The 27,967-nt window shown below is 47.9% G+C and overlaps 2 protein-coding genes across 3 annotated transcripts in view; both read left to right on the top strand.

The window, feature by feature from the left end:
• The first annotated feature begins 2,903 nt into the window (after window positions 1-2,903).
• Paqr7 (progestin and adipoQ receptor family member 7) lies at window positions 2,904-14,099 on the top strand. Of its 2 annotated transcripts, none has more exons than XM_057784405.1 (2): window positions 2,904-3,314; window positions 12,138-14,099. In XM_057784405.1, exon 2 carries the CDS (start codon window positions 12,159-12,161, stop codon window positions 13,194-13,196), a length of 1,038 nt encoding a protein of 345 aa, XP_057640388.1. In that variant the 5' UTR covers window positions 2,904-3,314; window positions 12,138-12,158; the 3' UTR covers window positions 13,197-14,099. The 2 variants fall into 2 exon arrangements, with proteins under 2 accessions (XP_057640388.1, XP_057640390.1); XM_057784407.1 differs by lacking the exon at window positions 2,904-3,314 and adding an exon at window positions 3,685-4,369.
• A 1,820-nt stretch (window positions 14,100-15,919) lies between these two features.
• Window positions 15,920-27,967, top strand: part of Aunip (aurora kinase A and ninein interacting protein) — a 15,514-nt gene continuing 3,466 nt past the window's right edge. The window contains exon 1 of the mRNA XM_057784172.1: window positions 15,920-16,006. Within this exon, the coding sequence (XP_057640155.1) occupies window positions 15,920-16,006 (87 nt within the window). The remainder of the gene's footprint in view (window positions 16,007-27,967) is intronic.

Below are 27,967 nucleotides of genomic sequence, written 5' to 3'. Positions count from 1 at the left end.
CTCCAGAGTTCTATCACGGCTCTCCCTTCAGTACCCTAGAATCCCCACCTTGCTCCCAGCTCCCATGTCCCAGGTCATGGTCCATCAGTCACTGTCCTCAGTCTTCGCTTCTTGGCCTTTGGACTTCCTCTTTCTTCTGCCTGAAGTCCTCTTTGCTCCTGAGGGCCTGAGGATCTTCATCCTGGGGTACTGGTCCCAGGAGGACCAACAACCTGGAAAGTCACCCTACCCCAAGCCTGGCTGCAACCGAAGTCTTCATCTAGACCCCAGGGTTTCAATACTAGCTTTGCTGTATGTGAGGCCAGGAAGTCTTCAATGGAGCCCAACCTCGATCTTCCAGGGCTACTTTTTTGTTTCTCATTTTGAGCAAAAGTTGGTGGGGAAGCGAAGTGTGAGATAATAGACATTTGGGCAGGCAGGAAGGTTTGGTGGGTGGAGGCACCCGCGGCAGGGAGGCTCCGTGGGTGGAGGCACCTGCTGCTTAGGCTGATGGACACGAATTAAATTTCTGAGACTCAGGGGGTGCGAGAAGGGAATGAACTCATACTTTGTGCTCTGACTTCCACAGGTGGCTTCTTCTTCTTCTTCTTCTTCTTCTTCTTCTTCTTCTTCTTCTTCTTCTTCTTCTTCTTCTTCTTCTTCTTCTTCTTCTTCTCCTTCTCCTCCTTCTCCTTCCTCCTCCCCCTCCCCCTCCTTCCCTCTCTCTCTCTTTCTCTCTCTCTCTCTCTCTCTCTCTCTCTCTCTCTCTCTCTCGTAGATGTATCCAGAGAGGGTATGTGACCAGCTGGTGCCTTGCAGAGATCATGAATGTGCGACCTTGCTGGTGTCACCTGTTCATCCTTTTTCTTACCATGAGCACCTTGAAGGCCTTTTCTAATAACTTCCAGTTCACAGCCTGGCTTCTGAGGCCTCTTGACTTCTGCCAGAGGCTTAAGAGACACTGGTCCAGGAATCCAACCTCACTGAAGACCTTGTTCCTAGGGTCTGAGACAATTGGACAACACCAAAGGATTCTGGGGGTTCTGTCTGTGTCTCTGGAACATTGAGTCCTTGTCTCACCCAATGGCCTGAACTGTGGGAGGTGGTGTCCCCTGTGCTGTTTTCCTGCTGCCCGGGCTGGGGACAGGAGTTGCTGCATAGCAGGACACGTGAAGGAAGCACCCAGGGTTACTCCTTCATACCAGCCCTGTGCCACAGATAAGAGCTGACCTGGATTCGGGCCCAGTGCTAGGTGCCTGGGTGGCCTTGACCGGTAGCACACTGGAAGCTGTTTCCTTAGCCACAGACAAATATGATGACAGAATACGCTACAGATGAACAGCATACGTGACAGACTTTGCACGGGGTCGTCAGGCAATGGGGGTCCGAGGCTGACCACCACTGTCCTTACGGAATCACTGGGCTCTCAGATATCCACAGTGGAGGGGTAGTGCCTGAATGACTTCTCCGGGCCGTTTCCCAGAGCCTGGGCCAGACACATCTAGATGCCTGAGCTGGGACACATCTTTCCCAGCTCTAGGCCTCAATTTTCCTATCCATAGAATAGTGGTTGCCACATTCACCTCAAAGGAATGCTTGAGGTTTAAACGGATCATCGAAAAGGCCCTTGTCACCCCTCCGTGCATGGGTTAAACACAGTACCTGTTTCGCAGGATTGTTTGGAGCAAGAGAGGTCCCCATAGCAACTGCTTGACTCATTGCTTGTCATGTGCCAAGCACATTAAGTGTAAACTGTGGATTTGAAAACAAGCTGGGGGGGGTGTGGTGGCGCCCACAGGCTCAGCACTTGGGAGGTGGAGTCAGGGGGATCAGGAATTTAAGGCCAGCCTTTGCTACATAGTGAGTTCCAGGCAGGAGCTGCATGACATTCTGTCTTTAAAAACATACAAATGAACAAAGAAACACAACAACAACAAAACCCAAACCAAAACAAAACAAAAAATAAAAGCAAGCTGAGCTTGGCCTTCCTTCCAAAAATGGAAGCTGAATCCATGGGTTTTTGTTGTTTTTGTTTGTTTGCTTGGTTGGTTGGTTTTTCAAGACAGGGTTTCTCTGAGTAGCCCTGGCTATCCTAGAACTTACTACTGTAAACCAGGCTGGCCTTGAACTCAGAGACCTCGCCCCCCACCTCCTCCTCCCAAGTGCTGGGACTAAAGTCATGCATCACACTGCCCAGCAAGTCGTGTTAGTTTTTATTCATCCTTTGGAGACAGGGTTGCTTTGTGCTTGCTGCTCAGGCCAGCTTTGAACTCCTGGGCTCAAACAATCCTACTGTCTCAGCCTCCAGAGTAGCTGGGCTGGAAGGCCTGGCACCTTGTCGCATGGATTTAGGATTTAGGTTTGTCTGAACTTGTTGAAGGAGAGGCCGGTTTCACACGATTCCATTAAGGTCACATGCTTCGTCATGGCACAGAGTAAAATATGCATTCTGCAGTTTCCCAGGACCGCATGCTCTTTGACCTAACCCTAACAGTCTTGCTAGGTAGTACTGTCACCTCCCTAATTCTGAAACCAGAGAGCAAGGTTGTCCAAGGTCACATGGTTAGCTGGGTAGCACCAGGCTCCAAGCCTGTTAATGTGCCCCGGGACACCAGACTCCAGAGCTCGCTAAGAGCAGAAACCCAGCCTTCAAGACCCAGTCTGGGGCTCCATTTTTGTTAGGTACTACGGGGTCTCTGCACATCACAGGAGGTGGCACGTGAGGCACCGTGAGCCAGTATTTACCCTGCCTTTTAAAAATGCTCAGGGATGTGCCCACACTTGGAGGGAGAGGTGACAATAAGGAGTGGCTGTTTTGACACTAGAGGTCTAGACAAACCAGGACAGGGGAATTATCCGAGGTCATGGGATGAGACCTCGATAAGCCAGAGAGCTCAGTTTGGGGAGCAGCTCCCTTGGCAGATCTGGACTACAGTAGCCCCGGGAGAAATGAGCGATGTGGGTTGAGCTCAGAGCCCTGGCTGGGACACTCATCGAATGTCAAGCTCTTGCAACTACCACCAGACCGAAGCCTGCACTTTGCGGAAGTGGACCAACTTCAGCTGGAGTTTGTAGCCCCATTGCCTAGCCTAGGATCTCTGGACCTCCTATTTCAAACTGTACTGTGACCACAGGAAGTCCTGAGATGCAGCCGGGAGTGACTCCTCCTGCAGCCCGAGCTTGCATAACGCCAGGCGGGAGGCTGCAGGGTGGCGGAGACGGCTAAATCCCTGGTGCCCAGCGCCGCCCTCCGCGCTTGGGGTGTGGCCGCCCCCTTATCTGCGACTCCAACGCCGGGACGTAGCAGACAGCTCTCTGCTCTTCTCAGGCCACAGGTAAGGCTGTGCCTGGAGATCCCGGGGCTGGGATGGGAGTAAAGAGGTCCTCCTGTGGGCGTGGGGGTTGGGGGTGTGCTTCTTGCTCTACATGTGAGCGGTGCCCAGTGGCGGAAGTGGAGGAAGGGGGGTCGAGGGCGAGAACAACTGGACCCTGACAGTCAAGTAGGGGAGCACCTCCCAGTAGGGTCGGGAGAGGCCACCAGGGGAATCAGCAGCAAGGAGGAGACAGGAAGAAGCAGAGTCCGAGGTCATCCTCCGGGAGAGACAGAGGAATAGTGGGGAACACTGTAGCTTGGGGCAGAAAGCAGAAGTATGGGGGGGGGACCAGAGACAGCGTGTCGAGGGGGGAAGGAGGACCAGGACCCGAGCATGGTCTATGAGCTGGCAGGATGGAGGGAATACTTCAATATAGTCTGCGGGAAGGTAGGCAAGGGGAGGGGTCTGCGGGAAGGTAGGCAAGGGGAGGGGTCTGCGGGATCACAGCCTCACTCTAGAAGGAAGGAGATAATGGGGCAGGAAGGGATGTGAGTGTGTGTGTGTGGTGTGTGTGTGGTGTGTGTTTGGTGTGTGTGTGTGGGGGTGTAGATCCTGCGGGGGAAACTGAGGAAAGTTCTAGGGAGGTGGGAGGGCCACCAGGGCACAGTATTGGAAAGCCAGATTGCCCTAGAGAAGGACAGGGCAAGAACCCATCATCCACAGCACTACCCTGGGAGGTTTTCCCCTAGCAACCTCTGCAGACTCCGAGTCTGCCTCAGGCCGTGTGCTGTGAGGTTTGGTGGATTCTCCAGGCTGGCCTGTACTTGTTGGTCATCGGGAGCACCGTGTAGAAGCTCCTGTCAGGAGGACTGTGTACCTCAGGTCCCCACCCCTGGTGAAAGGGTTCTCTTTCCAGCCTCCACCCCTGTCACAGATAACCCTCGCTGGTCAGTGGTGCAGTTCAGGTTCCTGTCCTGTGTCCTGTACTGGTGACTGCAGCTAGCTGGCCCAACCTCTCTGGGCTGTCTCCCGCTTTGGGATACTCTCCTTGGAGCAGTGGGGTGTCTGAGCTCCGGGTAAGAATTTTCTTAAAACTTACTCATTCCATTCCGGTCACATTTCTGAGCACAAACAGAGGCCCGCAGCCGTTACAAACACAGACGGTTTTTGTTGCACCCTGGAAGCCACGGGGTGGGGGGTGGGGGCCTTTTTCTTTAAACTGGTTGAGCTGAATTGGAGAATCGGTTTGCAAAGAGGGAGGTGACTTGGTTGCTGAGAGATCTGAAGGCCTGCCAGCGCTTGTCCAATCTACATCCATCCACTGGGTGCCCAGGAGTTGCCTGGAGCTCTGCTTCTGGGGTTAGCCTTGGTATTAGGCAAGCATGAGTGCTATATTGCCTCTGGGCCTGGATCACCAGATGGACCTGGGGGTTGAAGTTGTGCAGAACCATATGGGAAGCTGGCTACTGTAGCTGACTGCTAGAACACCTAAGGACAAGCATTTGGGGTCCTCCATGGCTAGTCTTCCCCTCAGGACCCCTCTGGAGGCTTTGCCTCCCACACTCCCAGTGTTAACTCTGGCTAGACTTCTGATTGCTAGTCTTTATCTTTGGTAGCTCCCACATGGACCTTCTGCCCCTAAGTAGGTGTTAATTTATTATTATTATTATTATTTTTTGGTTTTTCGAGACAGGGTTTCTCTGTAGCTTTGGTGCCTGTCCTAGAACTAGCTCTTGTAGACCAGGCTGGCCTTGAACTCACAGCAATCCGCCTGCCTCTGCCTCCCGAGTGCTGGGATTAAAGGCGTGCACCACCACCACCCAGCTCTGTTAAATTATTTTTGAGGCAGGGTCTTATATGTATGCCAGGCTGGTTTGGAACTCTCAGTAGTCCTGGTTCTCCTCCCAATTGCTAGGGTTATTTTTTTTTATTGTTTTGTTTTTGAGACAGGGTTCCTCTGTGTAGCCCTGGCTGTCCTGGAACTCACTCTGTAGACCAGGCTGGCCTCAAACTCAGAGATCCACCTGCCTCTGCCTCCCAAGTACTGGAATTAAAGGCGTGCGCCATCATGCCCAACTGGGTTATTATCTAGTTATTTATTTATTTTTAAATCTTTAAAAATATTTTTTATTATGTATACAGTGTTCTGCCTGCACACCAGAAGAGGGCACCAGATCCCATTACAGATGGACGTGAGCCACATTGTGGTTGCTGGGAATTGCACTCAGGACCTGTGGAAGAGCAGCAGCCAGTGCTCTTGACTCTGAGCCATCTCTCCAGCCCTATTTATTTATTTTTAACAAGTTCATAGAAACATGGAAAATTAGGTGGGCGTGATGGTGCAGACCTGTAATCCTAGCACTCAGGAGGCAGAGGCAGGAGAGTCATGAAGGCCAGTCTGAGCAACATGGTGAGATCCTGTCTGAAAGGACAAAGAGGGTGGAGCCAGTAGAGTGGTTGCTGGGTAAGCCTGAGGGCCTGAGTCCGGATCTCCAGCACCCACATGGAAGCCTGTGACACATGGGCATGCACACACGTGTACAACCCTGTGACACATGGGCATGCACACACGTGTACAACCCTGTGACACATGGGCATGCACACACGTGTATAAGCCTGTGATACATGGGCATGCACACGTGTGTACAAAGCCACACAAAAAGACGAAAGGAGGGAATCGGGGAAAAGAAAGAGTGGAGGAAGGGAGAGAGATGACGTTTGTACACGGTGTCGTTTCTGGATCCTGGCTTTCTTTATTCTCTTTATCTAATGAGGTTAAACTTTGCTCTTCGTGGCAAGATAAAATAGACTTTAAGAGAATGTGCTGAGTCGTCAGGGTCCACAAAGTAACAGTGGACCTTTGTGTGCCAAGGAGATGGGCCTAGTCCTTAAATATGTCCCCAAAGATCAGGTAAATGTTTCAGGGGACAGTTATCCACCCTCTCCCCAAGACGATCTCATGTAGCCCAGGCTGGCCTTGTTCTTGTCACACAGCCAAGGATGACCCTCAACTTCTGATCCTCCTGCCTCCTCCTCCCAAGTGCTGAGATTATGGGTGGATGCCACCACACCGGATTAGTTAGGATACAGTTAACTTTCTGTCCGTTCATCTGTGTTCCCTCCAACCCCCAGCCCCCTCACCCCTCTACCCTATCCCCAACTCCACCCAGATCCATTGGCTTGGATGAAAGGTTTTTGTTTTTGTTGTGCTGGGGTGGGACCTTGGGCCTCACGCCACCTGCCAGGCCACACTTCATTCCGGGGACAGATTTTTGAAGAACCCGTCAGGCTGATCTGAGGCTGGGATTTCTCTAACCATTCTACTAGTAGTCATAAAAATGGCGGTTGTCGTTTACCCTAGTCCCTAAACGGTATTCAAACTTAGTTCCCATCCTTTAAATTTCTTTTTTTTTCTTAAATTTATTTATTTATTATGTGTACAATATTCTGTCTGTGTGTATGACTGCAGGCCAGAAGAGGGCACCAGACCTTATTACAGATGGTTGTGAGCCACCATGTGGTTGCTGGGAATTGAACTCAGGACCTTTGGAAGAGCAGGCAGTGCTCTTAACCGCTGAGCCATCTCTCCAGCCCCCGTCCTTTAAATTTCTGCAGCAATCTGCAAGGTGTGTGATTTTGTCATTCCCGCAGGGGAGCTAAGAACCAGAGGGTCAGTCAGTGGCCCAAGATCATGGAGCTTGTGTTTTATGGGGGTCTAGCATCAGATTTGATTGTCCCTAAAGTCCATCTCCCAACAAGTCTTTCTAAGAACGTGACCGCTTACTTCCCCCTCGTCCCCCACCTTACCACAAGGCAAGGTTTCTCTGTGTAGCCCTGGCTGTCCTGAACTTGCTCTGTAGACCAGGCTGGCCTGGAACTCAAAAATCCGCCTGCCTCTGCCTCCCAAGTGCTGGAACCAAAGGCGTGCGCCACCCTTCAGGGCTCGCTTACGCTCTTATTCTTATCTTTCCTATGGATTCCTATGAATTTGGGGTAGGAACCCACCAGGTGCACCTGATATCCATCTCCAGACCCCAGCCACTTGGTACCAGCTGGCTTGGCTCTTCCTTTTAGGTATGATCCGGGTACGTCACAGCTTTCCAGACAGCAATACACTTCTGCCACCGAGGTGCTGTTTGTGACTGAGCCTGGATTTTACTAATGCGGGGATCAGAAAGAAAGGGAGGAGAGAGAGAGAGAGTCAGTCCCACCCTCCCGAGACATCACGCAGGACACTTCCAGGCTCCACCCCTAGTGTCCCTCACCTGTGCAAGTGCCATTTAGCACTGGGTATCTGGTGATCTCGTGTAGTTCCACAGAGATGTCATAGGCCCCAAGTTCCAGAGAAACACCCCCAGGTACCCAGTGCAATTTGAGGGGCCTAGTGAGTGGGGGTTGTTGTTGCAGTTTGCTGGGCTGGCTGCCTGATTGGCAGATCACCCTGGATGCCATAGGATCACTCCCCATCACCCCTTTCCATGTGGCTCCAGCTTGACCTCTGCCCTTGCTCCCTCCTTTCCTCTTTTTTTTTTTTAATATTTATTTATTTATTATGTATACAATATTCTGTCTGTGTGTATGCCTGCAGGCCAGAGAAGGCACCAGACCCCATTACAGATGGTTGTGAGCCACCATGTGGTTGCTGGGAATTGAACTCAGGACCTTTGGAAGAGCAGGCAATGCTCTTAACCTCTGAGCTATCTCTCCAGCCCCCTCCTTTCCTCTTTTTCCTCTGGATTCTGGATCTGAGGTCTCTATCTATAGATTAAAGAAGATAGGGCCTAATTCTGAAAATAGATCTATTTATATGGAATAGTGCCTCTGCCAGGGTCCTAAGGGAAATCAAGCCATGGGGCCTCTATCCCCCTAGAATGTTGCCTCTGGGTTCAGTGTTCAGGGCCTGCTGTGTCTAGGTACATGGGGGTTGTGCGTTGGTATTGTCCCTCTCCTGAAGAGTGGCTTCCCTGGTGCAGATCGAGAGGGTAGGACTGAGGGAGACTAGAAGCCTAAGAACATTATTTACACAAGCCCCGAATGTCTGATTCAAGTCAATTTATAGCAGTGTTGTTCTGGAGGTGCAGGCGGGTGTCACGGGAGGCAGACCAGCAGCAGAGGAGCTGATAAGTGTCCAGGTTTGCAGGCAGAGCACTGGGTCCCACAGGCATGCATCTTCCCTCCTCACCCTCCCTTGAGTAAGAATCTCTTTATCCCTTAGATTGCACCATCTGAGCACCAAATGGGCGTAGTAGGTCCCAGAGACATTACCAGAATTGACTATGCTGGGCGGCACTTGAGAGGTAGGCAAGATCTCAGTGAGTATGAGGCTAGCCTGATCTACCGAGTGAGTTCCAGGACAGCCAGGGCTACACAGTGAAACTCTGTCTTGAAAAACAGGGAAAAAATTGGTCACAATAAACATTTGCCTTCAGCCGGCTTTCTCATGTACACATGACTGGGGGAGGAAGCCTAAGTCATGTAAACTTGGCACACGTAGGTTCAACAAAGCTAAGGACACTTTGCCGTAGAAGTTCCCAGAGCCTCTGCTATGTTCTTGCGCCTTGAGAAGTCCTAGGAGTGGGAGATGGAGCCTGGGAGTGGACTTAAAAGATCACAGGGATCACATGGGCTCCCTATGGCTTCACTGTTCCCCTGGTAAAACAGAAGCCTTCCTGTGCCTGCTGTGTCTAGAAGGCAACGCCAAGGTCTAGTTTCCTTGTAAGCCACCCAAGATGTATTCTGAGGCCAGTCTGTCCCTGCAGACAAAATTGTGGACATGAACAGAGGCCAAATTGTTTTGGCTGAAGTCCAGTCTCTTGGGATAAGGAAGAAGCCTTGGGTGGATACTGTTAATAGTTCCTGTTAATAGCCCATCTAAAGGACCTGCTTCCTGAGTCTACCCCGAGTCAGGCTCTCTGAGACGAAGGAGCCCAAGAGGCTCTGTGCTCTCTGTGGCTGAGGAGCCACCATGTGTAGTGGTGGGTGACTGATTGAAATTTTGTTGTTGTTTTGTTTTTCAAGACAGGGTTTCTCTGTGTAGTCCTGGCTGTCTGGAACTCTGTCTGTTAACCAGGCTGGCCTTGAACTTACAGAGATCCACCTGTTTCTGCCTCCTGATCATCAAACTCTAGAAGAAGCATAGAGAGTGGGGTTTAGGGAGGGAGAGCAGGCTCGGGGCAGGTTCTGATGCCACCTATACAAGTTCTTGAGTTGTACAAGTGTTCTTTGGGCGGTGGGTGGGGGTAGTGGCAGAGAGGCTATGAGAACATAAGCGCCTGCATATACATTGTCTGGGACAAAGGTGGCCTTGCCAGACATCTGATAATCCGTGGACAGAACACCTGCTATGCTGAGTCTAGAAAGCTTGTTGAGAGAGTTGCCTGGCAGATACCAAGAGATGCTTGAGTTAATCAATGATGATGTCTTAGAGTTACCATGCTGTGGTGAACACCATGGCCAAAGCAAATGCGGAGGAAAGGGGTTATTTGGGCTATGCTTCCACATCACACATTGTAGTTCATCATCGAAGGAAGTTGGGATAGGAATCTGAAGGCGGGAGCTGATGCAGAGGCCTCAGAGGAGTACTGCCTACTGGCTTGCTCCTTATGGCTTGCTCAGCCTGCATTTTTATAGACCCCAGGACCACCAGCTCAGGAATGGCACCACCCCCATGGACTGGTTCCTCCCCCATTGATCGCTACTTAAGAAAATGCCCTATAGGCTTGCTACATCCCGATTTTATAGGAGCAATTCCCCAGCTGAGGCTCCCTCCCTCTTCTCTCGTGATTCTAGCTTGTATCAAGTTGCTATAAAACCAGCCAGCACAAATGTTAAGCCTGCATGAAGCAGCAGGTGCCAGGCAAATATGCTGTGTTTATGAAAAGACTGGAAAACAGCCCGTCACCATGTCTTAGATATCAGTTACTGTTTCTTCTCTGTGACAGAATACTTAACAAAAGCACCCAAAGTGAGGAAGGTTTTATTTTGGCTCACAGTCTGAGGGGATACAGTCCATCATGGTCCAGAAGGCGTGGCAGCAGAGGCTTCAGGGGTGATTTTCTAGAGCTGGCCACATTGTAGCTGCAGTCAGGAAACAGAAAGGAGTGCTGGTATTAGTGTGTTTTCTCTTTTCTTTCTTTCTTTCTTTCTTTCTTTCTTTCTTTCTTTCTTTCTTTCTTTCTTTCGTTTGTTTTTCAAGACAGGGTTTCACTGTAGCTTTGGAGACTGTTCTAGAACTAACTCTTGTAGACCAGGCTGGCCTCAAACTCACAGAGATCCACCTGCCTCTGCCTCCCAAGTGCTGGGATTAAAGACATGCGCCACCACTGCCTGGCTAAGAAATAGGTTTTGAGGAGTGAATAGGAGTTTGCCTAGTAGGCCAGATGGAGATGGGGAGGAAACTCGGGAGAGGTAAAGGCTTGTGCAAAGCTATGACAGGAGGCAGTAGCTGCCGGAGTCTGGTGTGGCTGCAATAAGGACCAGGGAACACTGTGGCTAGGTAGTGAGGCTGGGGGAGGAAGTAGGGGCAGATCACGTGGGGTGGGAGTGGGAGTGGTCAGTGGTGTCCCTGGTAGTGGGAAGAGGTAGTTGGGTCTGATAATATGGTCATTGTCACCCAGAGTGAACATGGATAATGGCACAAACTCACAGACTGAGAGAGTCTGTTCCCTTCTCCTCTTTGGTCAAGCAGAGAAAACAGCTGGGACTGCTGTGTGGCAACTGGGTTGGAAGGGAAGTGACTACAGCAGGGAGCCTCGCAGCAGGGAGACTTGCAGCAGGGAGCCTTGCAGCAGGGAGCCTTATGAGCGATGGAACGAGGCCCTTCCACGGGTCCCAAGTGTCGGGGGTTCTGTGTTGGGGTGAGTCGGTAGAGGAAAGAACTCAGCAGGAAGGTCCAGCCTCCGATGAGCTGAGCCCCAGACAGCCGTACAAAAGCGTATTTATTGATTGTCACACAAGGTTGTTTTTCGGGTAAAGTATTTCCTCATACCCAGGTTCCTAGTCTAATTCATATGCTTTTCTGAAGGAGAGCATCATGTCCCTACTGCTTTAGTTTTTTTTTTTTTTTTTTTTTTTTTTTTTTTTTTTTTTTTTTTTTTTTTTTTTTGGTTTTTCGAGACAGGGTTTCTCTATGGCTTTGGAGCCTGTCCTGGAACTAGCTCTGTAGACCAGGCTGGTCTCGAACTCACAGAGATTCTCCTGCCTCTGCCTCCCGAGTGCTGGGATTAAAGGCGTGCGCCACCATCGCCCGGCCTGCTTTAGTTCTTTATTGGGTACCATTTGCAGCACACAGTCATCCAAGAGCTTTGTGTGCCAGAAGCATCTTGTGACCAAAATCATGCAAAGGCTGAAGTGTTCCCTTCAGAAAAAGGATTCTGTAAATCATGGAAGACAATTACTGTCCTCCACAATGGTTCTTCAAGGTTGATGTCCTTCTAGCAGACACGCTCACGATTTGTCCTAGATAGAGTGGCCCTGCTAGACTCGTTCATCTAGGCACTTATGTCAGGCCCTGTTCTGAATGCCAGGGGAGAGAGCTTGCCTTTTTTTTTTTTTCTTTTGGTTTTCCGAGACAGGGTTGCTCTGTGGCTTTGGAGCCTGTCCTGGAACTAGTTCTGTAGACCAGGCTGGCCTCGAACTCACAGAGATCCGCCTGCCTCTGCCTCCCGAGTGCTAGGATTAAAGGCGAGCGCCACCACCTCCCGGCAAGAGCGTACCTTTTGTAAGGGTCTCTTTGGTCTCAGACTCAGCCTAAAGACAGGGTATGGGAGAAGGGAGGAAGTCCGGGGCATCAGAGCCCCAGGTGGAGACACAGGAACTCTGACTTTGCTTTGCCCTCTCTCTCAGTTCCCTGCCCAGGACGCAGGCATGGCGATGGCAGTAGCCCAGAAGTTCAACCACCTGCTGTCCAGCCTGTGGCACATGGGCCAGAAGCCCCTGCAGCCAGAGGCGGTGTTCACGGTGGACCGGGCTGAGGTGCCACCTCTCTTCTGGAAGCCGTACATCGACGCTGGCTACCGGCCGCTGCACCAGACCTGGTGTTTCTACTTCCGCACACTCTTCCAGCGGCATAACGAGGCTGTGAACGTGTGGACCCACCTACTGGCGGCCCTGGCGCTGCTGCTGCGCCTGGTCATGCTGGTGCGGAGTGCGGACTTCCGGGAAGACCCGCATGCCCGGCCCCTCTTCATCATTGTCCTGGCCTCCTTCACTTACCTCTCCTTCAGCGCCCTGGCGCACCTCCTGCAGGCCAAGTCGGAGTTTTGGCACTACAGCTTCTTCTTCCTGGACTACGTGGGTGTAGCCGTGTACCAGTTTGGCAGTGCCCTGGCGCACTTCTACTATGCCATCGAGCCCACCTGGCATGCCCAGGTACAGGCCATGTTCCTGCCCATGGCTGCCTTCTTGGCCTGGCTTTCCTGTGCGGGCTCCTGCTACAACAAGTACAGCCAGAAACCAGGCCTGCTGGGCCGCATTTTCCAGGAGGTGCCCTCAGCGCTTGCCTATGCGCTGGACATCAGCCCCGTGGTGCACCGCATCATAGTGTCCCCTCTCCCTGCCGAGGAGGACCCCGCACTTCTCTATCACAAGTGCCAGGTGGTTTTCTTTCTTCTGGCCGCTGCGTTTTTCTCCACCGTCATGCCCGAGAGTTGGTTCCCGGGCAGCTGCCACATCTTTGGGCAGGGACACCAAGTTTTCCATGTCTTTTTGGTGCTGTGCACACTGGCCCAGCTAGAGGCGGTGACGCTGGACTATCAGGCCCGGAGGCCCATCTATGAGCCTCTGCATGCCCGTTGGCCCCACAACTTCTCAGGCCTCTTCCTGCTCACCGCGGGGAGCAGCGTTCTCACTGCCCTGCTCCTCAGTCAACTGGTGCGGCGCAAACTCCATCAGAAGACTAAGTGAAAAGCAGTGTGGGCGGGAGCTGGCAGGGCGAGAGAAGGCGCTAGGGACAAGGGCCTGGACTTGGCTCCAGATGGGGACAAGGTCTGGTAAAGTTTTTCCTATCTGGCAGGCCATGACACCCTGCCTACAAGCTCAATGGCGAAGGTGGTGCTAGCCAGTTCTTGGATCCGGAGATTGACTGGTATAGAGTCCCTGGCCAGTTCCCTGCCCTGGGAGTGGAAGAGAAAAGGGAGTAGATCTTCCTGACTTCCTTGTCTCCTCTCAGAGATAACGGTTGGGGTTCAGCTTTGGTCAGCACCCTGGCTTGGTGTTTCCAGGTTGTTGGGTGGGAGATGAGACTTTGGCCAGCGTCAGATTTGAACCTAAAGGGAGGGACCACCTTCTACCACATTTCGTTGGTGGAGGGGAAAGAAACAGGCCAAAAGATGGGTAACATTTTAATCTTCCTGTCCTCTGCACCCGAGCCTGGATCCCTGAGCTCCAGAGAGTCTCCGAAGACAAAAGATCCCCTACGCTGCCCACATCGGTTCATCACAGCCCCAGCCTTAAGCCTTGCATCCAGCATTGGCCTGTGGGTCCTGTACGCTCTTTCCAGCTTCTCTCCCACAGTTCTCAGTTGGGATTCCGAGTTCTGTCTCCTTAGCTCTGTTTCCCAGGAGTCCAGGCTCTAGCGTCTTAAGGAGCTGTCAAAGGAAGCTCCGAAGCCAGGCTAACCATAGTACCGCCTGGGGCATTCAGAATCCTGGGCTGGGCAGAGTCGGGAGTCTGCTCCCCGGGCTTAGATGGGCATTCCAGGCAGAAGCAGACACCTGGGCCCAGACCCAGAGACGCAGAGCAGGGGTTCAGTGGGGCTGGAGGTAAGGCTGGAGTCTGGTCCCTGATATGTTCTAGATTCAATAAAGCGACTACAACAACAGCTTCCTCTGTTTTTGACTCCTGCTCCAGGGAGGGGCCCCATTCACAAGGAGGTTTTTTGTTTTATTTTGTTTGTTTTTAGAGTTATTTTCAGTGAATACATCTTATGCCTCTTTTTAAAAAAATTCCAGTGCCGGGCAGTGGTGGCACATGCCTTTAATCCCAGCACTCGGGAGGCAGAGGCAAGGGACAGGCTCAATAGCTACAGTGAAACCCTGTCTCGACCAAAAAAAAAAAAAAAAAAAAAGTTCTTGTGGGAGGGTGTCAGCTCTTGGAGTTACAGACAGTTGTGAGTTGCCATGTAGGTGCTGGGAATTGAACCCCTATCCTCTGGAAGAGCACTCTTAACTGCTGAGCAATCTGTCCAGCACCCAAAGGAGGTTTTTTTTCTTTTGAAGCTGCAGGGTGCTGAGGGGTTGTTGTGGAGCAGGGGGTTTTATGTTTACCTGAGGATAAAATTGATGTGGAGAATGTGTGTGTGTGTGTGTGTGTGTGGGTGTATGAAGTATATACATATTTGGCATTTTGAGGGATTAAAGAGCAGTTTTAAAATAACTAAATTCTAGAGGTAGTTAAAATAGTGTTTAAAATCTAAGGGTCGAGGACAGGGCTCAGTGGTAGAATGGTAGCCTGGGAAGCGGAAAGCCCCTGTCTCAGAGAGGACTGGTGATCGAGCTGATTGTAGAGCCTTTGCATGAGGATCAACCCCAGTAGGGCAAATGAATAATCGGCTAGGACATATCCTTCCACCAACAACACATTCCGGGGCTCTCCATAGAAGACACAGGAAACTTACACATGTGAAAATGTATATTAAATGACATGTATACAATTTATAAGAAATATACACCTGAGGCTAGAGAGATGCTCGGTGGTTAAGAGTGTGGACTGCCCTTCCAGAAGATCTGAGTTAGATTTCCCACACACATGTTGGGTGGCTCACAATCTCAGGGACCTCCAGCTCCAAGGGTACGATGCCTCTGAAGGAATCATCACTCACATGTACACCCCCCTAAATATAATTACACATAATTGTAACAAACTTATACTTAGTTTTGCTTTGAATTCACAGAAACCTGCCTCTGCTTCCCAAGCGCTGGCATTAACACCCTTCCACCATGCGTGACAAGCACCCTATCAAATGAGCCATATCCTCACCCCTTGATTTCAATTTTTATTTCACGCTTTCAAAAATCTTCCGTGTAGTAGCTCAGTGACTCTTACATGTCAGTTAGTGGCAACCTTGAGTGTCAGGTAGCTAGCTCAGCACTGGGGCCGGGAGGTTTGGAGTGGGGTCCAGAGCCTGGTTCCACTGCTTCGTTTGTGGGAGAGGAGGCTCTGAGTAGGCAAACAGTGCAGCTCGGGGCTGGAGAGATGGCTCAGTGGTTAAGAGCACTGGCTGCTTTCCCAGAGGACCAGGGTTTGATTCCCAGTACCCATATGGCAGCTCAGGAGATCTGACTGCTCTGCCCTCGTACATAGGTAATAGGTGTACATACAAATATATAAAATATGTATATAGTTTACATATACATCCACATACATATGAAAAATGCGCAGTGCTGCCAAACCAAACGCGGTGGCGACCCACACACGCAGAGGGCTTTCTAGACCTCTCTCTGCTCCAGGGCCCACACAGACGTGGATAATAAGGCGGGAAAAGGAGTCTCTCTCGGGCACTGGGCGTGGTCTGGGGCGGGGCCTACGTCTTGGCGGCCGCGGCGGGGCCCCGCCTCCCGCAGCGGCGCGAGATCCGAAAGTGCGTCGGCACAAACGGCGGCTGCAGGGGCGCGCGGTTTGCGGCCGCCATGGGACGCAGAGGGCCCGAGGAGAAGAAGCAGGAGGCGTGTGGCGTGTGGCTGGACGCGGCGGCGCTGAAGAGGCGGAAGGTGCAGGTGGGCCGCAGTGGTTGAAGCGTCACGCGGGCTTTGGGGACGCCCGACGGGAGGGGGCCGGCATGGAGGGAGGACGGCTTCGGGGCCACGGGCTGCGCGCGGCCTAAGCCGGCGCCTAAGTCGTCCTATGGCGTCCTGGGAGAGGCTCAACTAGGGTCACCCACAGGGTGTGTTCTCCCCAGCCTTCCAGAACATCGAAAATGCAGGGCGAGGATCTGGCCCAAGATTAAACGGGCATCCCTGGGGTGCCGGAGACTGTAGTGGGCATTTAATATGCGTTGCCTGTGTCGTTGATCTTTTCCCAGTGAAGGAGGGTTGAGTATGCCAGGTTCGCCTGATTAGGTCATTACCAACACGTGTGAGATAGTTGTTTAGCATTTCCTGCTGGCCATTGTGTCAGGTTTCAGGTAATGTTACTTTTTGTGATACAGCTGGTCCATTTAACCAGGCAGGACGTGGAATCAGAAAGATTACTGCTGACTTGGGACTGACTGTTAAAGGCTATTTTTCCCCTCTTAAGAACATTTTTGGAATCTGTACTCCGTTGACGCGCTCTGAAATTTAAAGGTGTAGCGTGTACAGTGGCAGGTACTCTATTGATGCACTCTGCAAGTTAAAGGTGCGGTACGCACAATGAGGCGTAGTCTAGTCTTGGCCTGGAATTACTGTAGTTTTCCAGGGATTTCTGTGTCTGCAACAAGCAAATGCATCTTTTTTTAAAAAAATAGTTTATTGCCGGGCGGTGGTGGCGCACGCCTTTAATCCCAGCACTTGGGAGGCAGAGGCAAGCGGATCTCTGTGAGTTCGAGACCAGCCTGGTCTACAAGAGCTAGTTCCAGGACAGGCTCCAAAGCCACAGAGAAACCCTGTCTCAAAAAACCAAAAAAAAAATAAATAAATAAATAAAACCTGTTTGTTAAAAAATAAATAAAAATAAAAATAGTTTATTTAAATTAATTTTATGTGCATTGGTTTGAAGGTGTCAGGTGCCTTGGAACTGGAGTTAGAGACAGTTGTGAGCTGCCGTGTGGGTGCTGGGAATTGAACCTGGGTCCTTTGGAAGAGCAGCCAGTGCTCTTAACCACTGAGCCATCTCTCCAGCCCCATCTTTTCTTTCCTATTTACAAATAGTAGCGTGCTATACATTGTTTAGCAATTTGTGTGTGTGTGTGCTTAGATTTTTTATTAATTTAATTATGTATTTGTGTGTGGCGTATGTGCACATGAATGCAGGTGACCACAAAGTTCAGAGGTGTGAGATCCCCTGGATCTGGGGTTACAGGCAGTTGTAAGCCACTTGATGTGGGTGCTGGGAATTGAACTCAGGTCCTTAGAAAGAGCAGCATGTGCTCTTAACCACTGAGCCATCTCTCTAGCCTGTGTGTGTGTGTGTGTATGTGTTAAGATTTTAAAAATTTTTCGTTTATGCATACATGTCTGTATGGATGACCTTGGAGGTGAGCTGGAGTTTTGTGGGTGCTGGGAACTGAACTTGGGGCTAGTGGAAGAGCATCAGGCTCTCTTAACCACTGAGCCATGTCTGCAGCATGTAACTTTGTCTTTACTTCTTGCTTCATGAATGTTTTCATAGAGCTGCCTGGTGCCTTTGTAATATTACACATATTAAATGCCATTCATTGTATGCAGTGATATTACTTTAGTAAACCCAGGATGCCATAAGAAAATACCGTAGTCTAGATGGTTTAAACAGCAGAATTGGTTTTCTCAGTTCTAAGGTTTGCGAGTCTTGAGAGCAGGGTGTCATCATACTCCTGTCTGGTGAGGATTCTTGCAGCGTGCTTAGGTGACACTGTGGTGTATGCCTGTGTGGGTACATGCATGGAGAAAGAAACAGCAGTCTCTCTAGTGTCGTGAGAGACCCACTTGGCCTCATCCAATACTAATTACTTCCCAAAGGTACCATCTCATTGGGAGTTAATGCTTCAGTGTATGAACTCCATGTGACCAGTGTCCATAGCACTGTGTGTACGCGTGTGTGTCTGTGTCTTATGTGACTCCCTGTGTCTAATGTGTCTTCCTGTATCTTTTCAGTAGTTCCTAATTGATGAAAAGTTGTCTTCCATCTTTTGCTATTTCAAACAGCTTATGAGCTAGGTTTGATGGCATGTGACCCAGAAGCTGGAGGCAAGAGGATTGTGTGTTGAGGCCATCTTTGAATGGGTGATTTCCAGGTCAGCTTGGACTATTCAGTGAAACTGTCTTGGGAAATAACAAAACAAACATAAAACCCATGGAAACAGAGACTGCATGTTTGTTTCCCGGCTTCCCAGACCCGAATAATCACAGAAACTATATTAATTAAACACTGTTTGGATAATAGCTCAAGTATATTCCTAGCTAACTCTTATATCTTAAATTAACCCATTTCTATTAATCTGTGTATCACCATGAGGCTGTGGCTTACCAGTAAGGTTCCGGTGGCGTATTTCTCCTTCAACAGCTACATGGCATCTCCTTGACTCTGCCTACTCTCTACATCTGTGCTGGGATTTCCCACCTGGCTTTACTGTGCCAAGCCATTGGCTGAAATAGCTTTACCATCAACCAATAAAAGCAACACATATACAGAAGGACATCCCACATCAAACCTAAAAGCCATTTCTGTGACAAGAATGTTATACATCCTTTTCCCTCACCATCTACACCATATATATATATATATATATATATATATATATATATATATATATATATATGTTTTCTTTGGTATCCTGTGTAATCATTACTATTTTTGTTTGTTTTCTTTTTATGTAGCCCAGATTGACCTGGAGCTCCCCATGTAGACCAGACTGGCCTTTAACTTTCCTTGGTCCTCCTGCCTCCCTCCTGCTGAGATGACAGTTTATGCTATCACATGGAGCCCTTGGTAATATTTAAAGAAAACAGGAAATGGTAGTATTTCTCTGGGCTCTGTGAGCTTCTCCAGAGCAAATGACTGTGGTTTGTGGAATGCATAGCACAGGTAAACAACCCTGGGCTTGGGATTGGCATCTAAATGGGGTAGCTTTTTGTGGCCTGACTCAGCCTGTGGGATTGACATCATCTGTGGGAAATGGTGTCAGAATGAATTACGTTAGAGGACACTTGGCTGGTTTTTGCTGCCTGGATTGTTTTCTAGACTGTGAGGAAAAAGCCACACACTTAGTGTTGGGAATGTTTTCTTCTACATTCTCATAAAACACTGCAGAAAGCAGAGAAGAGCACCACGACATCTCTTTAACAGAATACAGAACCCTGCCTTTTCTGGAGCAGCCAGCAGGGAGGTCACAGAGCAAAGCTACTGGCCAATGCTTTGGAAAACCTGCCTCTCCCCTCTTGGTCTCTGAACAAAGCTGACTTTCGTTTTGGAGCGAATGAGGGAAGCACACCCTTCAGCCTATGTTTAGAGTGGGTTTGTGTCTTATCTGTTCTCATACCACATACATGCAGTGTTGGCCTCATCACCTAGGTTTTGGTACAGCAGATAGTTGTTTTCTTTCTTTTTTTTTTTTTTTACTTTTTAAATTTAAAAAGTATTTAGCCAGGCATGGTAGCACAGGCCTGTAACCCCAGCATGTAGGAAATGGGGATAGGCAAAATCAAAAGAGTTCAAGGCCACTGGGCTACTTGACGGACACCCATACATACTTATAAAATAAAACCAAACAAATAATACTGAATTGTAGGTACTAGAACCAAACTTGGATCCTTTGGAAAACCAGCAAGCACTGTTGACTCTACAGCGCTTATGAAGAAAGGTTTCACTAGTGCAGGTTGGCCTTGAGCTCATACAAGGTCAAGGATGACCTAAACTTCTGATCCACCCATCTCTGTCTCCTGGGTGCTGAATTTTAAGCCTGTGCTGTTACGCCCAATTTTATAGGGTGCTAGGGATCAAATTCAGTGCTTTATGTATGCTAGATAGCCACTCTACCCACTGAAATCCATCCCTAGCCCTAAAGTTTTAACCTTCTACAGGACAACGATAGAAAAGAAGTAGCTCTAACAATGTGCTGTCATAAGAGGAGCGCGGCCGCGGTCTCTCCGTTCTCATGGAGAGAGTAGAGTGTATGGTGTGAATACGGAGAAAGATGTTTCACATCCTGCTGCCGTAGGATGGTGTAGAACTTTACCACCATGCTGAGTATAATTCAAATTAAAACTGTTTATTTCTGTGACTTCCGTTAATATGTTAGGCTTGAGTTGCTGTAGATACTGAAACACAGAAAGCAAAACCTCGAGTATGAGGGATTTCTCACACGGTCACAGCTGCCTGCCTCCTGCTAGATACAGAGAGCTTTCCACATAGACCTACAAGTTATGACAGTATGATACCTCAAAAGGCTAATTGATGTAACTTCTAAGTTTTATATTTAACTGTGCTTCTTCTATGTAAAAACACTGAAAAATATCCACTGCCTCTGTGCAGCACTAGGGATTGAATCTAGGGCCTCGCACATGCCAGGCAAGTGCTCTGCCACCAAGCTGATTTCCCAGCCTTTTTTGTCGTTTGTATGCATGTGTGTTTATGTATGATCCACTGTGTACATGTGAACACACCCTAGTGAGCCTTAGGGAAAAGGGTTTTTCCTACATGTTAGAGACAACACAAATTTCGGGTGATTAATATATTTGTCAGCTCCATTGTGTGACATTTAAATGTCATTATAATTAAAGGACATGATCAGGAGAAATGGAATTGTGAGCATACCATTTCGGCTGAGTCGCCATCGGTTTCTAGGCCAGTGCGGTGGTCAGGGTGGAGCACTGACCCCCACCCTGATCTTGGCAGCTTCATTCGTCCAATCAGCACATTCTCTGCTGGGCTGTCAGATGGAGTTAGAGTTCTTCCCTCCGGTCCTTCTCCTCCCATCCCATCATTTTGTCCTTGGATTGAACATAGGGCCTCACTGTGTCTGAGCCTCTCTCTACCACCTACTATATCCTCAGTTCTGTCCCCCTCCTCTCTTCAGACAAGGTCCCACTATGTTCCCAAACTCAAAATCTTCCAGCCTCAGCTTCCCACATAGTGGGATTATGAGAGGATGCCCCAATGCCAAGTTTATAGTCAGATTTCTTACCCTGTCTCTCACATGCTCCAGAATGACCATTCGCTCAGTTTAATTTACTTCACCCCCATAACAACCAGAGCTCCTTTTAGTCCCTTGAGCGCTGTTTCAGTGTGTGTGTGCTCTCATGCCGTTCAGCTTTCACCTGGTCCATTTCTCTGCCTCATTCTGTCCACTCCAGCCGTACTGACCTTGCTGTTCTCCGGGTACCTCTGCCTGGTGCCTTTGCACTTCTCTGCCTGTGTGGAGGGATTAGAAGGTTCTATTGCTCTATTCTGTGTGTGCTCAGATCAGTGAGTTCTTCTTAGCCACCATAAAGTAGGAGCCTTGGTGCCGAAGCCACACACTCCCTCACTGTCTTTATTTTTCACCATAGCACTGTTCATCAGACATACAATATGCTGTATATTTAACCTGTCCTTTGGTGCATTTCTCTCCATCGGCATCAAAGTTCAGCAGGTGGTCTTCCAAGCAGTTCTGCTCAGTAAACAGTTATCTGCTGAGTGAACACATTGTTCCAGCTTTGAGTTCTCTGCTCCGTTCTAGTGTCTTACTCTTTCGCTCTGCGGAATGAGTGGGAGGACTGAGCTTTTGGGGATAGAAATCATCTGGAGAGGGACTGGAGAGATGGCTCAGTGGTTAAGAGCATTGCCTGCTCTTCCAAAGGTCCTGAGTTCAATTACCAGCAACCACATGGTGGCTCACAACCATCTGTAAAGCCTCTTCTGGCCTTCAGGCATACACACAGACAGAATATTGTATACATAATAAATAAATAAATATTTAAAAAAAAATCATCTGGAGAGCTCCAGGAGCGTGGCTGTGGGAGTGGTTAACGCTCCCGCTTTCTGACACTGCCTCATTTCTTCCTAATAGAGAGGCAATAGTGGCAGAGTCCAAGATGGCAGCACTTGTGGGAGCTCATGCTCTATGTCATCCTGGCACCCACTTTAATTAGAAGTTAATTTTCTCATGCCGGCCGCGGAGGCCGTTGACTATAACAGGTCTCAAGCTCGTACTCTAAGCTAGGACCTCGGAGCTCCTCCGTGCGGTAGATCCAGTTTCCTGCCCTGTACAGCTCTTCGCTGGTGACCAGTTCCCTGAGGGACAGCTAGATGTGGCCTGTCCCCTACCTGACACTGACTGGTACTAACCATACCACCTTCTAGAACTCACATCTGCTTGCTTTAAGCCCACCAATTGGAACTCTCCAAGTAAAACTTGTTTGAATAATGTCCTGGACTGTGTAAAAGGCATGGGCCCCATGAGTCCTCTGTCCTGCCTTGGGATTATGGTCATGCACACCCATACTCATCAAAGAATAAAATCAACACACACACATCCCATGCCGACAGACCTCCAATTTACTTGCTGTATTGAAGAGAATGATCTTGAACTAATGATCCATCCTTCTGTCTCTACCTCCCAAGTTCTGGAATTACAGGCACGTACCACCAAGCCTGGCTCATAGGCAGACTTTCTTCAGCAGTACAGAGTACACATAGACATAGTATTTGTCTCTATGTTCAGATACGAGAATCAGCCAAGGACTTTGTACCTGAGTCGCTCTCTGTTCTGAGAGTGCTCAGTCGCTTCCCAAGGCCATAGGTATTCTCAGACAGCTAGAGCTGACAGTGTCATTGTCTGCCAGCACTTTGAATTTCCTTTAGTGCCTACCAAAGATGACCTGTGGTTTAGACGAGATATTTCCATAGTCTTGGCCATTTGAATACTTGGTCCTAGGTTGGTACTGTTTTGGGAGGCTTAGGAGCTGTGGCCTTATTTTAGAGGAAGTGTGTCAGTGGAGGCAAGCTTTGAGAATTTAAGGACGGGTGTCATTTCTAGCTTGTGCTCTCTGCCTCATGCTTGCAATTCAAGATGTGATCCCTCAGCTAGGAAGGGATCCTTCCAGCTGCCACACTTGGCCATGACAGACCTTTAACCCTTGGAATCTTAAATAAAATTCCTATAACTGCCTTGGCATGATGTTTTAGCACAGCATTAGAAAAGTAACTAATGACCAATCTAGCAAAACACTTTGTTTATATGTAGCTATTTATTACACTGTGTAGCCCTGGCTGCCTGGAACTCACTATGTAGACTAGGCTGACCTTGCCTGCTTCTGCCTGCTGAGTGCTGAACTTGAAGGCTTGCGTTACCGAGCCGGGCTGTAAAAAGCTTTATTCTCAGATATCTTGCCAATTGAGGGCTTACAATTTTTTGACCTGTAGTTTTCTTTATAGGATTTAGCATATATGTAGTAACTATTAATAGCTTGTTTTCTCTTCAAAGCTCCAAACTTGTCCAGGGCAGAGTCTGTTTTGTTTTCATTTCAGCATCTTGCATGTAGACACTCAAATATCATTCACAATATTTCACATATTTAAGATATGTGTGTTCCTATAAAACTGAAGACCCATATGCCAGTGTGGGCGTCTTCAAATGTGTTGGCTAGGTTCCAAGAGTGAGCATCTCCAGGGAGCAAGGCAGAAGTGCGTGCATTCTTGTTTGGAGGTTCAGGATAGTCACAGGATTTCCCCCATATTCAAGGTGAAACAATAAGGACCTCTTTCACGTAAAAATAGGATGGTCACATTAGCAGAGAACATATGACATGGAAACTCGTGACTGTTTTCCCTGGGTTGTGGGAACTCCAGTGTCTTGGCCTTGTGTGAGCTCTGGGAATCATTCAGCCTGCAGTTTGAGCTGGCTGTTTCCCAAATACAAGTGTAGCCTGAGCAGAGACTGAAGGGATCTCTGTAGATGTCTGGAAGTCATCTCTGAACTGCAGATCTTACCTCAGCTTCCCCAAGTCCTAATCTCATGTTGACTTAGCTCACGAAGACCGTGAGCTCAGCGTAGGCACACATTGACCTGGAAAATGCTTCCAGACAGAAAGCTAGGGAAGTCTGCCCTGCAGTGTTGGTGCTGTTCCATGGCTTGTATTTTACTACTATTTTTTTTAGCATGCAAAGCAGCAGGTTTTTTTTTTTTTTTTTTTTTTGGTTCCATTTCCTGGTACCACCTTCATTACTACATCTCTTTCCTGGGCCAACCCTTCTGCCCTCAGTATTTTCACTACCATACACATTTTATCACCCTCACTGCTTCTTAGTTTGTGTTTTCTCCTTCCATAGGTCCTTTTCTAGTGTCCTGGAATTTAACTCTCAGCCCAACACCGGTGTGAATTTGTACAAATTAGAACTTAAGTCTGCCTTCACGAGAGCACAGGCTGTATTTGTATTTCTGAGGCTTTGTTGCCTCACAATGTAAGTTTCCCAGTTCTATTCATTTTCTTGAAAATTGCATAATTTTATTTTTTTTATTTATTTTTTTTAAAAACATTTATTTATTTATTATGTATACAATATTCTGTCTGTGTGTATGCCTGCTGGCCAGAAGAGGGCACCAGACCCCATTACAGATGGTTGTGAGCCACCATGTGGTTGCTGGGAATTGAACTCAGGACCTTTGTAAGAGCAGGCAATCCTCTTAACCTCTGAGCCATCTCTCCAGCCCAATTTTATTTTTTTTTAAGGTTGAATAATTCTATTATGTATGTATACCACATTTTCATTACCCGTTCTCACCTGTTGATGAACCTCTGGGTTGATCACGTCTCCTTGGTGTTGGGAATCAAACAGCAATAAACATTGATGAGCAAGTATGGCTGCAGTAGTTTCTAACCTCGGGGCATATGCTCAGGAGTGGAAGAGGTGAGTCACATGCTAGTTCTGGTTCTGGATTTTTTTGAGAAGGTCCACACTGATTTCCACGGTAGCTGCATTATGTTACACATCCACCAACAGTGAATAAGGATTCCTTTTTACCCACATTTGTTGTCATTTTTTCCCTTTAAGTTTTATTTTATGAGTATGGGTGTTTTGCCTACACATGTGACTGTGTACTGGGTGCATGCCTGGGGCCCTCAGACAAGAACAGTTCTTGTCTGAGATCTCCTGGAACTGGGCTTCTAGACCATTGTTAGCTGCCAGGAATATTGGTGCTGGGAATTGGACCTGGGTACTCTGGAAGAGTAGTAGCCAATGCTCTTAGTCGCTGGAGCCATCTCTCCAGCCCTGTACTGGCTGGTTTTATGTCAACTTGACACAAGCTAAAGTCAACAGAGAGGAAGGAGCCTCAACTGAAAAACTGCCTCCATAAGATCGAGCTGTAAGGCATTTTCTTCATTAGGGATTGTTGAGGGCAGAACCCAGCCCATTGTGAGTAGTGACATCCCTGGGCTAATGGTTCTGCCATCTATAAGAAAGCAGGCTCAGCAAGCCAGCAAGCAGCACTCCTCCATGGCCTCTGCATCAGCTCCTGTCTCCGGGTTCTTGCCCTGCTTGACTTCCTGCCCTGACTGATTTTGGTGATGAACAACAATGTGGAAGTATAAGACATGAACTCATTTCTCCCCAACTTTTTTTGGTCATGGTGTTTCATTGCAGTAATCGAAACATAACTAAGATAAGCCCCTTATTTATGTTCTTGATAGCTGAAAAGGGTTAGATGGAATATCAGAGTCGTTTATTTTGAGACAAGGTTTCTCTGTGTAGTCCTGGCTGTCCTGGAATTCATTCTGTAGACTAGACTGGCCTTGAACTCTGATCTGGTTGGCTCTGCCTCCTGAGTGCCGAGATTAAAGGAGTGCACCACCACCGCCCAGCATCAGAGTAGTTTTAATTGTATTTCTCTAACCACTAAAGGCATTGACTATTTTTATATTCATTTGAGAACTATTCACAGTTCCTTCACACATTTTAATTTTATTGTTTATTTATTTTTAAGGTAGGGTCTTTCTCTGTAGTCCTGACTGGCCTGGAACTCGCTCTGTAGACTACTCTGGACTCACACTCATAGAAATCCTCCTGCCTCTGTTTAAAGGTGTGTCTGTGTGTGAATATGTGCTTGTGAATGCAGATACCCACAGAGGCTAGAGAGTGTCAGATTTCCTGGAGCTGGAGTTACAGGCTTTTGTGAGCTGCCTGATGTGGGTACTGGAAATCAAATTCTAGTCCTCTGCAAGAGCAATATGTGCTCTTAACTGCCAAGCCCTGTCTATAGCCTCTCCTTAGTGTATATTTCTTGATTGGGTTTATTTTCTTGTTGTTTAGTTGTTGGAGCTCTTAATGTATTATAGATATTAATGTCATATATATATGGCAAAATTTTTCTCCTTTTCTGTAGACTGCCTCTTTCAATTAACTGTTACTATAAAGAAACTTTTTAATTTCAGGAGGTTCTATTTGTTAATTGGTTCTATATTCTGAACAACTGGAGTTATACTCAGAAAAAATGTATTTTCTCTACTTTTTCCCTGAGCAGTTCTAGTTCTTACATTAAGGTCTTTGATCAGTTTGAAGCTGGCTTATGTTGAGATGGGCCTAGTTTCATTGTTTTACAGCTTTCCCCAGCACCTTGTTAGAGATCTATCTATCTATCTATCTATCTATCTATCTATCTATCTATCTATCTATCTATCTATCATCTATCTATCTATCTATCTATCTATCTATCATCTATCTATCTATCTATCTATCATCTATCTATCTATCATCTATCTATCTATCATCTATCTATCTATCATCTATCTATCATCTATCTATCATCTATCTATCATCTATCTATCTATCTATCTATCTATCTATCTATCTATCTATCTATCTATCTGACTGTAGCTGCCTGTGTTAATGTTAGGTATTTTATTCTTGTCTATTGATCTACATGTGTGTTTTTGTGCAAGTACCATGCTCTTTATTACTATAGCTCTGAAGCATAACTTGGAATCGGGTGTGGCAAGATCTCCTGCATTCTTTTTACTTAGGATTGCTTTGGCTATCCAGAGTCTTTAGTGATTCCAAATGAATTTTAAGGTTTTCTCCTATTCTGTGAAGAATGATGTTGATGTTTTGATGGGGGTGTCATGGGATTTATAGTTTGGTAAGTTTCCTGTGGGTTAATTTTGGCTCACGTTGGAAGGGATAGTACCTTGTGGTGGTCATTTGGTCGCCTTGCACCTGCAGTTAGTAGCAGAGAATGACTGCTGGTGGCTCAGCCAGCTTTCTCCTTTTTCTGCATGGCGCTGCCTATTTAAGAGTGAGTCCTCCCACCTCAGTTAATTTAAAATAATCCCGCATGGCCAGAAGCGAACCTAATCTAGATAATTCCTTCCTAGTGCGCCCCAGAAGCTTGCCTCCTAGGCTGTTTTAACTCCTGTCAAATGGACAGTATTAATGACCAAGGTACGGTAGCCATTTTCACAGTATCAGTTCTTGGAAGTCATGAGCATGGAAGATCTTTTCTCTGAGTGTTTTATTAAAGTTTCCATTATAATTATAGAGATTTTTCAATTATTTGGTTAAGTTTATGCCAAGGCATTCTTTCCTGAGGTAATTTTGGATATGCTTTCTTCCTTGGCATACTTGTTATTGGTATATAGGAAGGCTACAGATGGATGTATGCTAATGTATCTTGATGCCTTGCTGAAAATATTTATCAGTTCTTAAGGTTTTCTGGTAGTGTGTAGAGCCACTATGTACAGATCATCATTTACGAGAAGGGATCTTTGGCATTTCCTATGTGTGCCCCTTCCATTTGCTTTTTTAATTCTCTAGCTAAGACTGCTAACACTGGTTCAGAGTAGAAAAAGTAGGCAGACACCTTCGACTTTCTCCTGATTTTAGTGGATGCTTTGAATTTTTCATTAAGTACTGCAATGATGGCTATAGGTTTGTCATGTCACCTTTATGTTTGTTTCTCCTGAGTTTCTTTAGGACTTTTGACTGATTTGAACCCAACCCATGTGGTTCTGTGGCCATGTTCTGAACCATTAAGTGAATATTTGAAAACCACTGAAAATGTATCAATTGCCAGTACAGAATTACTCTAA

The sequence above is a fragment of the Chionomys nivalis genome, chromosome 11 (genome assembly GCF_950005125.1).
Source record: "Chionomys nivalis chromosome 11, mChiNiv1.1, whole genome shotgun sequence".
NCBI lineage: Eukaryota > Metazoa > Chordata > Mammalia > Rodentia > Cricetidae > Chionomys > Chionomys nivalis.
This window is presented reverse-complemented; position numbering and strand designations above follow the sequence as displayed.

Bases quoted from the DNA above. Each gene is read 5' to 3' on its own strand.
- Paqr7 (XM_057784405.1), top strand. From the start codon at position 12,159: ATGGCGATGGCAGTAGCCCAGAAGTTCAACCACCTGCTGTCCAGCCTG.